The following is a 16,741-nucleotide window of genomic DNA, read 5'->3' on the forward strand; positions in this document are numbered from 1 at the left end:
CTTTACTCGCGCTTCCTTGAATCTCTTCTTGTCTATCGTCTGCACGCTGATAAGGCAAATGAACTAAACGACTAGCGAGGCGTGAAAAAAGTGAAGCAGCAGCATCAGCGTCCAAATAAAAGCGAAAAACTCATCTTCATTCCGTGCGACTTAATGACAATGACCGTCAATTGACGTTGTATCTACGAGTGCCACTCGCAGTTCTCTCTTTCCCCTTCTTGTCATCTTGCCTTTTTCGGCAGCCAGCTCTGTGTTCTGTGTGTCAACGCTTATGCTCTGAGCATGTCTGGCTTCATGTCTTTATCTTTGTCGCCGTTAACGCCGCTTAAAGTCAAATACAGCCACTCAGCCAAGAGGCAGACGTGTTCAACACACACACACAGCGAGACAGACAAACACAACAAACAGTGTCGCACAAATGTAAATGCCGTAATGGAGATTGTGTTGGAAAATAACCGCGCTGCGTCAACAGTATTTATTTTATTGACATTTGTATGCCTTCCCCTCCTTCCCTGCCACCCGCACCTTAGCTCAACTAACTGAACACTGCGGCAGCACAGACAATGAAAAGCTATTTTCCTCTTTTTTGACAGCGAGGGAGTCGAAAAGTGTTTGTGCGCCGTCAAACCAAAAACCTGAAACTGAGCAACACAACAATCTACACTCCAAGTGTAGCTATCTCTATCTACCCTCTCTCTCTCTCTCTCTCTCTCTCTCTTTCACTGTCACTCTGCCGCGTCCGCTTCACGTTTTTTTGAGTCGTCTAAATGAGCGCGTAAAAGTTTACGAGGCATCCTGTGGCATCGTCGTCGGCCGAAGAGAAGCATCAAGTGATTTGCTTTCTGTTTTCTGCTTTTGTTTGGCTATCAAAAAGTTTTCAAGTTGCATTAGAAAACTTTACCAGAAAGTCCATCAAATCTATGCCCCCGTTTCAATTGTTTTTGCGACCTCTCTCTCTGTCTCAGTTACATAGCCACGTCTACCATTCGTGTATCCCCTCGTGACCGTAGCAAGTAAAAGATTAACACAAACTAATGTTATAACAGCAAACTTGTCAAAGTCACTGCCCCCCAACAACAACACAGAGTTGAGGCTTGAGTTTGGCTTCACTGGAATACAATAAACAATAGCAGCTGCCGCTGCCGCTTGCTGCCCATCTTAAGATTAAGACACAAGCCTCCCGACTAGGCTACGGGCTACTACAGCATATTTGTAGCTCCTGTCGCTGCCTGTTCAGCAGCCTACAAGCTTTGCTTGGCCTCTCAGCCTCTCTCTCACTCCCAACGCAACTGTGGCGCAACGACGTGCAGCTCGGCATCGGAAATGAATGGCATTTGTTACTGACACGAGTTGCCAAGAGCTGCACGCCCAGCATTCTACTCCCTCCACCTCCTCCTCCTCCTAGTCCTCGGAGGCGCACAGCTCCTTCTCTCTCTTGGGGCGCGTGGGAATGTAGAACACACTGTGGCTGCTCGTCTTTTGGCCCCAAGTGACAGGCTTAAGAAAATACAATTTCGTTGCTAATCAATGCCAGGCAAAATTAGACAATGAAAGCCGAGCACAAAAATATATGAAAATAAATGCATTCAGGCAGCAGAAGCTTTTACAAAAATAAAAGAGCTAGAACAAATAAAGCAAAATAATACCAAAGTTGAATTATATATTGTCTATAAAAGATAAGTTTTAACTTTTAGATTTAAACTACAATAGAAATTTTAAATGTATGATCATCACTGAATATAATTTACTAGTTTATTATGTTAATTAAACTTCGAGTTCCAAATTGCAGTAGAAATATTACATGGAATTTACTAACATTAATTTTATTTACAATTTATGCAGGGGATAATAAGTAATAAGATAGTATAAGTAAACAATTTGCAGAAATATTCAAATAAAAAGAATATAAAATACAAAAAAAAAAAATGCAAAAATACAAGAAAATCAAGCAAATTTCATATTGGATATAAAATATAAGTTTAAGCTTTGAGATGCAAACAGCTATTGAAATATTCATGTATTTGAAATGGTATCCATTCATTTTCATATTATTTAAAATGTATCCTGTTGATAATGAACCAATTATGTGTGAAAATATTCCAATGGGAAAAAAATTAGTACAACAAAATTGTGGAAAATCAGGCGAATTTTATATTGGTATTAAAATATAAATTAAAATTCAACTTAAAAAGAAATCACAAATTTACGCTTTTTTAATAAATAGAATAATTTTTATCCTATAGATAATAAGTAAATTATTTGAAAAAATATGCAAATGGAAAAGAGGTGAAAAGGTGAGCAGACAAATAAATTACGGAGAACAAATTACACAATTTTCAGAAATTTGCACAGTAAATTAATGAAAACAAAAAAGAAATGAGTTGACAGCAGAGCATCCATTACTGAAAACTAAAAGTAGATTTACGAATCAGAGACAAAAGTTTTCTCTCATGCTCATGTATTTAATTTGATATTTGCTAAACAAATAGTTTAAATAAATTAAATTACGAGTCTCAGTGCTCAGCAGGCACACCTACGAATTTATAAAGTAATTTGCCAAATAACTAAATTCAAACTGGAATCAAATTTGTAACTAATTTGCAGCAGCCACAGCCACAGAGAGTCGTCATCAAGGTAAAAATATTTTGAAATGACGCAAAATCTCAGATTAGTTTAGACAGCAAAATAGGAACAACAAGAAAACACACACAGTCATAAAAAGATAGACACAGAGAAGGAGGAAAAAAAGAAGAGAAAATCTCTTGGAAAATATTTGTTGGACACATAAAGTAAAGGACAGGACATTTAGGTACAACAAGATTTTGTCGCCCGCAGTGTTGACTGGTCAAGTTGCCAACTTGACTTGTCCAGGACATTAGGGCGGCTTGCTTGTGTGTGTGTGTGTGTGTTTGTAAGTGCGTGCGTGTGTGTTAGTATGCCTTATACTTATGTATATTTCATGCAATATCCTGTTGAATATTTAAATTGTGTACACAATTTCCGGAGTTTGACAATGGAATCATTAAGAAAAGATAACCGAAACCGGCTGCAGGACACTGATAACGACGCCTGACTGGACTCTCTCCTTATTCGCCTACGACCCACCGCAAATGTACAAAAGCCGAGCCAAAAGTTTGCATACACATTTTGAGCTCGTAAACACAAAACACACGCACACACATTTAAAGACAATTGCATTGCATCTAAGTGCGTGAGTGTGTGTGTGTGTGTGTTGCGTCTGTGATTGCATTTTATTTTCGGCTTTGTGGTATTTGTTTTGGGCTGGGCACATAATTTATCAGAGCAGAGCAGGGCAACACATACACGAGACACGCGCCAAGCAAATTGACAATTAAATAGAGAGAAAGGCGAGAAAACTTGATTAAAATTGACCAGGGCAACAGCTGGCAGAGCAGAGCACAGACAGAAGAAGAGCAAAGTGCTGGTCAACCAAAGAAAAAAAAGGAGTGAGAGAAGCTGCCGCACGTGCGTCAAACGCAGATGCCAGCCAAGTGCCATCCAGTGGCGAGCCACACGCACACACACACACATACACTCTCTCTCACACACACACACACTATCCTCTATTTTCGAACACTGTGCCATGCAGTCAATATATGTGTCCAGACAGCAAAGGCTACGTGACCAACTGCAAAGCTGTCAAAAGTTGTGAAAATTAAAAAATAAAGTCAAACAAATATGCGCGCAAACGTCTAAAAAGGACTCACACAAAAGCCATGCTGAAAGTCCTGCTGCCGTGGCAAAGAAAGCTCAAAAAGCATAGACATAATATTAAGTATTGACACTGCTGTTTAAAGAGCTGCGAATGAGAGGGGAAAAAATGACAGTTTCTATTTTAAGCGCAACTGTTGTGTGTTCTTAAAGAGCAAGCAGCAAGTGGCTTTTGATTATCCTAAAAGTGAAAAGCTGCTTCAAGTTTTGGCAAAGTGTCTAGATCACAGCTGAAGAGTGTGAGTACTTATTTTAAGAACTTCTTATCTAGACAATTGCGAAAGTGCGCAAAGTTAAGTGACCTCTTGATTGTCAGCTGAACGAAATGGTTTGGTGTGAATTTTGTTGTCAATTGAGTTGTACAAGGTTTTGTGTTAATAAAGTTGTTTAAGGTATGGGATATTAATGTGAATTGTTGCCAGCTGATTTAGTTGTATCTTTGTGACTTTTAAAATTAAAATATGGGTAATAGTATGGATAAGTTCTTTTTGGCTTAGTTTCAAAAGACAAAATAAACAAATAAGCGTGGTCGACTGTAAGATGTGAGCCACCCATTTTAAATTACAGGAAAATAAAGATGTATTATTCTTAAAATATACCAAATATAGCCTTTGGTAATTTTCCTATTAGTTTAGTAAATATACTGAATATATATACTAAAAATACCAAATATAACCTTCGATCTAATAATTGTGTAATGCACTTAAAAAAACGAAAATATATCAAAGACTATATTTGGTATATTATAGTATTAATATTTTAAATATACCATTGAGTACAAAATATACCGGATTTTCAAGCAAAGCTACTAAGACCTCGCTAATCTTCTAACATTCATTAAGTATTAAATTTATTTACTTTTTTAACTATTCCGTTCTTAGATAACCTTCTATCAATGCCTGTAATTTGTTTTTAGCAATTTAGTCAAATAAATAAACTCATCTCTGATAATCACTTGAAACCTTCAGAAACAACTTTTGCCACTTGCAGGATAGCTAAATTCCTAGATCTAACATTCGTTAAGCATTCAATTTATTTGCCAATATTCGAAATATAATTTCGTCTATCATCAATTGTACTTTAATTTACTTATTTAACTATTACTTTCTTAGATAAGCTTCCATCAATGTCTGTAATTTGTTTTTAGTATATTAGTCAAGTAAATGAACTCCTTTGATAATCATTTGAAACCTTTTGAAACAACTTTTGCCACTTGCTGCAGTAATAGCTGAAAGCGTCAAATTGCCTGAAAGTTCTTAGCATATCATCAAAAGTTTCGTCTCATTTGCATTAAAGGAGTACTTTGTGTGAACATTTATACACTTTCTACTTAATTGCACAACAGTTGTGTGCCTTAAGTTTTGAAACAGCTGTCACTTTGCTGGAGTTGTTAAATTTGGTTTAGCTTAAATGATATTTGCTCGCATTGTTGTGTGGTGTAAAGTTGCCAACAAAAAAAGAGAGAGAAAAGAAAAACAAGCCAACACACATAAGATCGTAAAATCGACAATGATGTCATTGCACCCCGAAATGACAGCAACATTTCAGCTCTCGCTTGTTGTCACAGTCGCATCAATGAGTCCCCGCGGTGACTTGCAGCTGGCTGCTGATGGTTTTAACAAATGCCAAAAGCAGAGACAAAACTGAACAAACACACACCCAGACATACTCACTCACACATACACACACACATACGAGTGTGTGTGTGGGCCAGTCATTTGCCATCAAAGTCCGCTACTAGCGAACACAATGCTCGCTGTAATTTTTATGCAACAAACACAAATTTCTCTGGGGTGCACTATGTAAAACTGACAGATGAGTTTCCACAAATAAAAGCAACAAAATCTATGGTGATGACGGGGCGAAGTGCAACAACAGCAGCAGCATAAACAACAACAACAATGACGTCAACGAATATGGCAACAAAGTATGCATGTGGCAACAAAAATTTAACTGCTCGACAAGTTTTGGCTGCAATTTGCGGCGTCTGTTTAACAAAAAAAAACAAAAAACAGCGCATAAAGTTTATAAATCCCCGCTGGCTATAAGAGTTCTTTGTTGTTGTTGCTGCTCTTCGTGTTATTGTTATTGCATTTTTTATAAGTTTATTTGGTTTAGAAAATGTTTATAATGATGTTGCCAGTTCAGCCTCAGCAGCATCAGCATCAACTGCAGTGCTGTCAAATATAAACGAATCAACATAAACTCACTCCCAAACTCAATTTAAAAGTCTCAATAACTTTAATAAAATAGAATAACTTTCCAACTAAATTAATTTGCATACAATATTTCGAAAACTAAGAAAATCCCACTTGAAAACAAAGTATTATTTAATTACAATTAATTTTAAAAAGTTGTTGAAAGTTGAATAAGACGAACACATTTAAAAAATGCATTTAAATTACTACAAATGTATAAAATAAAATGTTATTACTATTAATTGAATTATGTGATTCAAAATCTAGCAAATAAATCACATTCATTTCTTTAAGATGGAATGAAATAAATAAAATATATATAAAATTATTTTAAATTTTATGCAAACGGAAAATATATGCCAAAAAATCAAATACAAAATCCAAACTAATAAAATATAATATTATATTCCTACAAGTGTTATCAAACAAAAATTAACAGCGAATGCATAAAATAAAAGTGTTGAAATTTGCGCAAGTTTGTGCATGATGTGAAAAGTAAAACAACATTTTCGAAATGGCTTTTAAGATTCGCAATCAAAGCCGAAGAGAGCGAGATAGAGTTGTTGTTAATGCCACTCTCTAGTCTGGCTCATTAACAAGCCCAAATGTATCCTTTGAGCTGGCAGCACACACTTCGCACAAGCACAAAAACGAGTGTGGATGTGTAAAATGGAGGCAAAGCACACACACTCGTTGCAATTGCACGCTGAGAGAGAAAGGAAAAGAGATGGGGAAGGGGAGAGGAGCAAGCCCGCACAAATGCAAACCAGAAACCCAGAAAGCCGTAGCGTGGTGTTGGCAACCAAAGCTAACCAAAGTGTTGCACTTACTACATTTAAATGAAATTAAACATATTTCCTGCCTGCAGCGTGCAAAGCAGAGACAGACATCGACACAGAATTAATTTGTTGAATGCAGCAGCAGAAAGAGAAGAAGGGACGAAGCGTGCAGCTGGGGAATGTGGCACCGCGAATTTGTAAGATGAAAGTTTTACGCTGGCAGCTTATCTTAAGTGTGCGCACGCTTTGCACTCAACTATTTCGTTGCTCTCACTCTCTTACTCTCTCTCTTCTCTCGAAGGCTGTAGGCAAAAACTTTGCCGACAAATGTGGTTTCCGGTTCTGCGTCTGTCTCTGTCGCTGTGTGTAAGTGTGTAGCTCGGCTGTAAGTGGCGTCTGAATTCACGTCGTGGCATAATTTTCGCGCTTTTGTGCGCATAATTTAAATGACTTTTGAAAAGTTGCCCAAGTGGCGCCATCGCCAACAACAAGATAACCAAAAAGGTGTCTATCTCCCTCTCTATTCCCCGTCTCACTCCCTCACTCTCTCGCTTAGTCGGTCTATATATGTCATAATTATGATAATGTTAGTGCGCCCAAGTGGTTTACATGCTTGTGGCTTGCCGCTCTAAGCGAAAGTTTTTGTGTGTAGCTTTGGCTTTAAGCGTACAGATTGCGTATACGCAGCGTGTGTTCTGTGTTGTTCTGTGCCTGCGTGCGTGCGTGCGTGTGCGCTGAGCGAAACGTTTTGTCGCTCGAAAACTTCGTCTGGCCATCATTAAAACAAACAAATTATGCGCTTGCGATGTGGTTTGCTGCTATTGTGTGAGTGGATGTCGGCTTTAGTGGCTGCGTGTCGAGCTTAATTGGGCAACGTCAACGCGTCAGCTCAAATCTATGCAAATAACATTAAATTATTAAACAGTTTTCTCTTCTTTAGCTCCATCGCCAAAAATATTTAGCATATTTTGTGTTAAATTTGTTTGCGTGTCTCAAACAATTAGCAACCACACACACACATACATTCCGAGTGTTGGGTGCCTGCAAAATAAACGCGCTCATTAACGTTTTTCGTTTTTGGCCTAAAACCAAGCCAAATGTCAAACCCCGCAGCTAAAAGCCAAAAGCCAATGCCAAAAGCGCCGCAGCTGAAAGCCAAAGTCATTTGCATAAAAGCGACGTCGACGGCGACGTCCTCAGCGACTGCGCTGCATGTAATTGAGCGCTGAATTAGATGCAAATTGCTGAATAAAACAACAGTTATTTATGTTCGTTACTTTGTTTGTTTTTCCATTTTGTTGGCATTTGTTTTGCTTTCGGTTTCGCCACTTTGTTGTTACTTGTTACTTCTTAGATTCGTTTAGTTTAGTTTCATTTTTTTTTTTTGCTTGGTATCAATCAACCTAAGTTTTATTATGCTTATTTTCGCGTTATAATAACTGCTTACAATTAATCTCAATCTTAAATACAGTTTTTTGTTTTCGTTTTAAATATTATGTCTGTGTTTTGGGTTTGATTTATTTGTTATGTATGTTTTCTTTACGTAGTTAATTTGTTTATTTTACAATAGCTTTGGCAAACTAATTGAGCGGCTAACTATTTAAATAAAGCTGAAAAATAACATTTAAACTTTAATTAATTAAATGGGTCAAAAATAATTAAGCTGCAACACATTTTAATTACCTTATTTTTGAGAGCTAAATTTGTGTGTTGAAATTTAATATGAGAAAACTAACTACAATATATTAATCAAGATAGATTTGAAATCGATTTATTTAGATTTTTTTTGCCGCCCAATCAAATGCAATTTTTCGTTTGCAAACAAACAAATTAGTTAGGAAAATGCAACCGCTCTGCGAAAAGCTGGCGATAATTAGAATACAATACTATTATTGAGTTTAAGATATTGAGCTTAAGTATACGAGTTTTACAGGCAACAAACAACATAATTTTTTATTACTATGCATATGTATATATAGAGGTTTTTGTATGTATGTATATATAAATACGTATGCATATTATGTTTTTAATTACAATTACAATTACATATTTTCAATGTTTCATTTCATTTTTAGTTAAATAGGCTGCAATGCGTTACAACTTGTTTTTTGTTTTATCTCGGGGTGTTTTTTTTTTGTCAGAACTTGCTAATTATGTTTAATGATTTGCAATTATTTAGCGCTGTATTCATTTTTTTGTTCGTATTGAATTTAATTTTTTGGGCAATAGTTAATTATAATTTTGTATATATTCGATTTGCTATTTACATAAAAAGGCAATTCTATTTACAGCTTTTAATAAATTTTTATTTACACATTTCTATTCTTTCTTTTTTCTTTTTGTCAAGTTTAATGAACCAGAACGAAGTTTTGATACTCTAGCAAATTGATGATATTTATGCCAAAATAAAAACATGAGAATATAAATGAAGAAGTAAACTCATTATTCTTGAAATATACCGAAATAATATACTAAAAAAAATACTTAAATACCGAGTGTTATAGTTGGTGTATCAGATATTATACTAAAAACCAAAACGAAAATGAACTGGAGGATATATTTGGTATATTAGATAATATACTGAAAAATACTGAAATATACCGAATGATATATTTGGTATAACATATAATATATTAAAAAGTACTATAATATACCGAAGCATATATTGGGTATATCAATATACCATTATGTTCAAGATATACCATAAAATACAAAATATACTAGAATATTATTTCTTAAATAACTTCTGAAATTTTTTTGTGATTGCAGTAAAATAGGGCGTCATAAAGATTGATCATGTATATATGTACATATATATTGTTTATGAAGTCGAAGATGATTTCTTCTGCCTGTTACATGTGCTGGAGCAAAACAATGTTAATACCCTTCTATCCTATGGCTAGCGGGTATGGAAATGTGTAATGAACTAAAATGAGGCCACAATGATTAGCGCATAATTTCCGGCGCTCATAAATTAATGTCTGCTTTTTATTTATGAAGAGTTGCAGCAAAATGTACGCTGCTGACAGTATTGGCCTTTTGGCCGTAAATTCGCAGTTCAGTTGCTTCTTTTGAGTTTTTCAGCCTCTGCGGTGCCTTCTGCTTGCATTTATAATACTTAATTAGCTGCATTGTTCGCGCTCGAGATAACAGACAGAAGCGACAATGCATGTAAGTCAACACACACAGACATTCGCCGGACGTTGGACAACAGCAATAATGGCAAATGGCAAATGGGAAATGTGAAAGCGCAGAGAGTGGAGGAAATATGAAAAAATGTTAAATAAAATGCATTCATTTGGTGGCATTGTTAATTGCTCGCATTACTTTTCGACTATACAACATGCACTTATTTATCTATGCTGCGACCCGTTGACCGCCGCCTGATGTTGTTGTTGCATCTTGACCCGGCCAATTGCTGCTGCCGCACGTGCACGCTTTAAATTATTGAAAAGCACGCACGTTTACAGCCAACAACCTGCCTGACATAAATACAGTAAATTGGCAGCCCTTTAACCCGCTCTTGCTGCCTCTCTTTCACCCATACTATTGCCCTCTCTCTCATGCATTCCTCGTGTATGCAAATGTGTCATATATCTTCTGGTCTTAATGCCATTTTTCTTGCCGACGCTGCTGCTGTCGATAGCGCGTCTGTCTGTCTCTCTGTCTGTCCGTACATCGTCTGTGGGCCGCGTTTGGGTTGCGCATGAGTTATGACCAATAAATTGGACATGTTAACTGTGTGTCATTGTGTGAGCAACGGGGAAGGGGAAGGGAAAGGTGAAAGACGAAAGGACACCGCAGGCCACGCAATTTTATGCTGAAATTAATTGCAAGCATTTCGTGCAGACAACGAAACGCGTTTCGAGCGATGCGTCGTCGATGCATCACACACGGGTCGCATGAGTAATAATATAATTAGCATGTGCATTTATTAAAAAATGATGGAAGCGCACAAAAGGCGCAGCAGGACAACACAAGGAAACAAGCAGGCAACAATTTGCGCGCTATATATGCAAAAATCAAGGCAATGTCCAAGCGCGAAAGTTGCTGTCGCGGTATTAATATTATTATTGCACTTCCTCTTTTTTGACTGCGCTGCAGGCAGTTGAACGTGGAAAGTTGCTCAGCAAGTGAAGCAGGAAGTGTACAAGGTAAGTTAAGTAAGAAAAGGCAGACATCGGAGTTTACAGGGTATCATGCAGCTTAGCACACATTCTCCAGTCTACTCATCGCATTGTGTTTGCTGTGAGTCTCGAAGGGAGATGAAATTAATGACATTTTTAAGGCGTTTTAATGCCTCGACCCAACATCGACACATGGCAACACGATTGTCCCCACAACCCATTCCCTATTCTCCATTTGGGAAGTGGGCGGTTGCTTTAGTGGGCGTGGCAACGCAGCAGGCTGCACGTCGCATTTTCATTAAATAAATTGCATTTTTTATGTTGCACACTGAGCGCGCGCACTGTGCACACACACACACACACGCACACATCAATTTTGTTTTGGGCTGCGAGCAGAGCTGGAAAATTGTCTGCGGCTTTTGGTCAGAGTAGAAGAAGCAAACGAAGAAAATGTGCAGAGAAAGAAAAGATTCTTTTGGCAAGTCAACCAATGCATACTCTATGCTCAGAAAATGCTCAAGTTTATTACGTATACGTAATAAGTACGAAGAACGATATGAGCTAAACTTAAAGTGAAACAATATGCTCTCTTTTCGTACACTTTAAAGGGTATTAAAAATTTAATAAAGATACAAGATAAGTGGAAATTAAAAAACTTTAATGTCTTCATTTAATTGTGCAGCGCTGACCCAAATTAATAGACTGCGGCATGTGAAAAAGTCGCATAAAAGTTGTAAAGTAAAATAATGAATGGCATATAAAGTATAAATATCATATGTATGTGAGTATATATCTCGTCATATATGTGAGTAACATTAAGATATGGTAGGTTCTGTTATTATCCTTAGATATGCATACATCAGATATGCAATTTTGTTCTCAATTTGTGAATTAAATTCTAGTTTTCATTTCATTTGCATTTTCATTTCCATTGAAGCAAAAGTATTATCTCACATCACAGATACAACGTATCTATGCAATTCACGTTCTCTCTATTTTTTTTTCTGCATAAGAAAAAGCTTTGCTTTTGCAAATTTGTTTTCGTTTCTTTTTGGGGGGAAAATAATATGCTAAGCCCTAAAACTGACACTCGACCAAACACAAAGCTCAACAATTTCATACTAACTTTTATTATACATATACAATATAATATATAAATAAATTTCTAAATACACGTGTATTCACTTATGTTTACGTTTTTCATATTGTACATTGAATGAGCATTTTTATTGTTGACAAAAAATACTTGAATATTTCTCTCGTTCTCTCGTTAGTTCAATTTACAAACTATTTCGAGTGAAATGAACTCAATTAAATATATATGTATGTAGTTATGTTAGATTATTATTGTTTTTGTTTTTGTTGCTATAAACAAATGTATTTCATCATCATCATCATCATGATCATCATCGTTCTGCTTGCACTGCGAAATCAATTTAGAGACCCCTAAAAGCTACCCCAATTTTTATTTTTTTTTTTTTTGTGTTGAACCCCCTTTGGCTGCATTTCACAAATGCTTACTTCGAGTAACTAAAACAAAATTATTGATTTCAAAGCGCAGCCAGAATTAATCCAGCAAGCAGCCAACTCAGCCTATGCAGCAATCCAGCTGCAAACCCAAATGCAGCACACAAAGGATAAAGAATTGTTATTGGATTAGCTAATGTTGCATGTATGTAGATATATAGAACTCTGCTTTGATCACTTACCCGCTGCACTTGCATATTCATTCGGTGGTCTCTCGGTGTAGAACATGCTTTTGCCTATCGCTAGGGAACCTTTGCTGCCCGGACCGCCAGCGGTGGCGCCACCGCTTAACGCTGACAAACTGTTGCCGGCGGCGCCGCCGGGCAGCAACGACGTTTGCATCGACGACGATGATGAGCTCGATGAGGCAGCCGATGAGGAGCCGGAGGCTGCCAATGATGAACCACTGCCAGTATACAAATCGTTTTTCATTGCATACACATCCGTTTGCAGCGATTTCGTTGTATCGTTGCGTAACGCTGGTATAATGTTGCCTAAACAAAGAGAGAAAGAGAGAGTGAAAGAAGTGAGTTAGTGCATTGTTAACTTGTTTGTAATGCAGCTAATAACTCAATAAATGGCTCAACCTGCTCTCTTCGCAAGTTAAATTGTGTGGAAATCTTGTGCCAGCCACTTGGCAGCGATACAAAAATTTACCGCACAACGACTGAGAAAAAGAGGAAATGACACACTCATACATATAGAGTACGAAGCACACATCCTTTTGTTGCCTCGGCGAGGATTACGTTCCATTGCAGCTAAGAGAGAGTGAGAGCGGGAGCGGGAGGTGAAGCTGTAGCTGTAGCTGAAGCTAAAGCTGTACTCGCCGCGCCACTCACTTTAAATAAAATATGTTTGGTTCTTTCTTTCACTAAAGTTGTTGTTGTTTCCCTTGTTGTCCTTGTTGTTGCTGCTCTCGGCAGTGTTTCAAATGTGTTTCCAACCTAATGCCCCCGAAAATCCCCTTGCAGCATAATCCGCAGCATATTGCTTTGGCCTGGACTTCAAGCCAGGCACACACACACTCGCACACACACTTGTATGTGTGTGTGTGTGTGTGTGTGTGTACTTTTCTGCTCGACTTGAGTTTCGAAAGCCCCACGTTGAAATAGTCAAAAGTGCTTTGCTTTACTTTATCTCTTTGTGGGCGTGTCTCACTCCCCCACCGCACATCTCTATCTGTGTCTGTGTGTCTATGTGTGTGTGTGTTGGTGCTTGTGGCTCTGTCTGGCTTAGCTGCTACTTTCGCAGTTTTGTTTGTGGCTCGCCGTATCCTCTGTGTATCCTTCTCTCTCCGTGTATGTGTGTGTGAGTAAGTGTCGGTTTGCCGGTGTGACTTTCACAGTTTATGCAACGCTCCTCGGCATGTGTTAAGCACAAAAACGAGCAGCGTTTCCTCTCCCTCTCCCTTCCTCCTTATCCTCCATCTCATCTTTCTACACCTTTAACACACATATCAGTGCCATCAGCTTGTCTGATACTATACTTACTCTCCCTGGACTCGACGGTGGTGTGCGTTACTTGCTTCGATGGTGTTGATGGCAAAGGTATTTCTGCAACAGAAAAGCGAAAATAAAACACACACAAAATGAAAATGAAATCGAATAACCAGCGCATAATTAATTATCGCAAAATCAACAAAATGAGTTTTTAATTTCACTCTCTGTGTGTTTTTGTGTGTGTGTGTGGGAAATGTATGCCAACGCAAGCTGCGCTGTGTGGTTTCTATGTCAAGTGGTTTCGAATTGAAAAGGTCGCTCTCCCTCTTCCCTCCTCGCTCCTCATCCTGAGTTGTTGCTGCCACAGCGGTCAAGTTGCAGGCAACTTAAGCTTCGCTCTGCTTTTTTTTCTTGATTAGCCACATTATTTTTGTATGGCAAAAAGTGGGTCAACAAATCGTTCTACCTCATAACCTTGTGCAATTTGAGTATTAAATTAAATATCAAATTGAGGTGAATGACAGAATAAATAATTGAGACGTCGTTCAACGGCCCAACAAAAAAGTGTGCAAACATTTCTGTAATTATTTATTAAACGCGCTTTAATTGCTGTTTTAAATTAACTTTGCGAGGTTAAAAATACTTTTATGACAAAAGCCGGCGGTAGCCATCAGGTCGAAACTTCTTTGCTTAACAATATGATAAATTTTTTATTTCTTTTATTAATAAAAGAAAAAGTAAGAAACTGAAAATTGAATATGCTCAACTTGAGAAGTGCGCTACCCATGCTCAATAAAAGCAATACAGTGCGATATTATCCTTTATATATACCAAATTAATACTAATACATTACAAATATACCACAAAGTAAAAAATATACCATATTGTTTCTTGCTTTACTTCCAAGCTTCCATTAGATTTCTGCCATTGTTAAATAGTTAGAAATTATATTTAAGACTGTAATACGCAATTTAATTTGTTTAGCTTCGAAGTCTTTTTTTATCAAGTTAAAAATGTTTTCCACAGATGAACTGCAAAAACTAATACTCTTGTAAAATCAATTTTTAATCAAAATAAAACCAAGTTCCATTATTGTATCGCAAATTCAAATGTATTCTATAAATTCGATCTGTATTAAGCCATTTGTAAAACGTTTTCAAAGTATTTACTTCAAATGCAAATTTCTTTAACATAGAGAAGTATATTTTCATTCATAGTTAAGCAATCAATTTAAAGTTCTCTTCAATTCTCTGTAAAATAAAAATATCGAGTCCATTTTCGACAAAAATTAAATTACTAAATTGCATTGGCTTCTGTGGTTCTTAACACACAAAGTCAGCAAACTGTTTAATTGCAAAAACAAAAAAAGGAGGGAGATGGCAACTCACATGGAAAACACTTTCGAGCTCGACCTTCTGAGGTCGCTCGCAATCAAAACAGCAGCGACCTTCTGCCGTAAACGGTAAAGGAAAACTTTCCTATTTAATCGGCAAAAAAAAGAGCAAAAGGCAAATGCGTTCTCGAAGCAAACTGAATGCATAAAAAATAAATAGGAATCACATAAAAATCAAGCGAGAGAGGGCAAAGTGAAGCATAGGCACAGTTGAACAACGAATTGCTTGTTTGCTGCAAGCGATACACAAAGTCAAACAATTCCGAAATGCAGCTGAATTTTTTTTTGGTATATACATATACTGAATGTATCCACGTGTCCTGTCAGTGTTTTGCGAATTTGAAAACCCAGACATAGAGCGTTGGAATCACCGAGAGCCAGACGTAGAGTTCAGCTTCGTTGGTGGTCGCTCGTTTAGTTTTACGCTCGAGAGCACAGTGCACAGAAGAGCACACATATCGAAGAGAGTGGGGAGGGGAGTGAAGGGGTCTCATAGCCAGACGTGGCAACATTGCTTCAACTCTACTCGACTCGATTCGGTTGGACTGCTTGTGGGCGCGCTGGAGCGGCACATAGGTAAAAGCTTTTGGCAAAATTGTGGCACAAAAGGCGCTCGATATTGCATTGCAACAGCAGGTGAATGTGTGTGTGTGTGTGTGTGTGTGTACATGTATGTGTGTGTGTGTGTTTGCTGCAACTAGTGCACTTAAGCTACCAATACAAACGCTGCACTTACCATAAACACGTATGGAGCCTTCCGTTTCCCCCAGCGAGTTCTTTGAGATGCATCGATAGTTGCCAAAGTCGCCATATTGCAGGTTTCTTATCGTCAGTTTCATGTGTGCACTACACGAAATAGATACAAATATATACAAGAGATACAGATACAAGTGGTAGTAAAGTGACAGAGTGTGTGTTCCGGCCAGCGTTTTCTCCAAGTTGCCCTTGACTCTTGATCTTTAAAATCTTGTCAGGCCAACTTCATTTGCAATTTGGTGAAATGCGGGAGGTTTGACTTTTGGGAACACACTCGTCTACTGTCAGGTGCAAGTGCAAATGCATAATAAATATTTAACAACGGCGCTTTACCGATATGAGTTCTCCGTGTAGTCGGTCTTATACTTTTTGCTCGGCAATACCATGACTGAATTGTACACCCAATAGATGATGGCTCTGCAAAGAAAGTTGACGCAAACATTTCATCAGTTTAATGGCAGCGCCCAGCAAAGTGCAAAGCAGCTTCAAATCAAATGCAAAAAGAAAATGCGAACATCAAAACAAAAACGGAAAAAAAAGTGGCAAACAACTCACTTGGGATGCGCCTCCGTGTGGCAATCGATGGTTACATCTGTGCCAGCTGGCGCGCCAACAAGTTGATTCGGCACCCAAATCATGGGCGAGACTGTAAAAGAAGAGGAGCGAGAGAAGGTGGTGGCAAATGTCAGTAAAGTAAATGATACCTCAGAGAAAATACTGTATATATAAGAGTCACCCCGTCTATGTCTCCGTGTGTGTGTGTGTGAGTGTGTATGTGACAAGGTGGCAT

The 16,741-nt window shown here is 37.7% G+C and overlaps 1 protein-coding gene across 5 annotated transcripts in view; it reads right to left on the reverse strand.

Moving 5' to 3' along the window:
* The window catches only part of LOC132789964 (lachesin), a 176,141-nt gene that overhangs the window by 103,424 nt on the left and 55,976 nt on the right, over nucleotides 1-16,741 (reverse strand). For 4 of the 5 annotated variants that reach the window (XM_060798329.1, XM_060798328.1, XM_060798330.1 and 1 more), the window contains 5 exons: nucleotides 16,507-16,597; nucleotides 16,285-16,368; nucleotides 15,932-16,041; nucleotides 13,854-13,916; nucleotides 12,546-12,857 (listed from right to left, as the gene is read on the reverse strand). In XM_060798329.1, coding sequence (XP_060654312.1) covers nucleotides 12,546-12,857; nucleotides 13,854-13,916; nucleotides 15,932-16,041; nucleotides 16,285-16,368; nucleotides 16,507-16,597 — 660 coding nt within the window. Of the gene's footprint in view, nucleotides 1-9,455; nucleotides 12,446-12,545; nucleotides 12,858-13,853; nucleotides 13,917-15,931; nucleotides 16,042-16,284; nucleotides 16,369-16,506; nucleotides 16,598-16,741 lie in introns of those variants that run through there. The other variant, XM_060798331.1, reaches the window with a different exon arrangement.

This window comes from Drosophila nasuta, chromosome 3 (genome assembly GCF_023558535.2).
Source record: "Drosophila nasuta strain 15112-1781.00 chromosome 3, ASM2355853v1, whole genome shotgun sequence".
Classification (NCBI taxonomy): domain Eukaryota; kingdom Metazoa; phylum Arthropoda; class Insecta; order Diptera; family Drosophilidae; genus Drosophila; species Drosophila nasuta.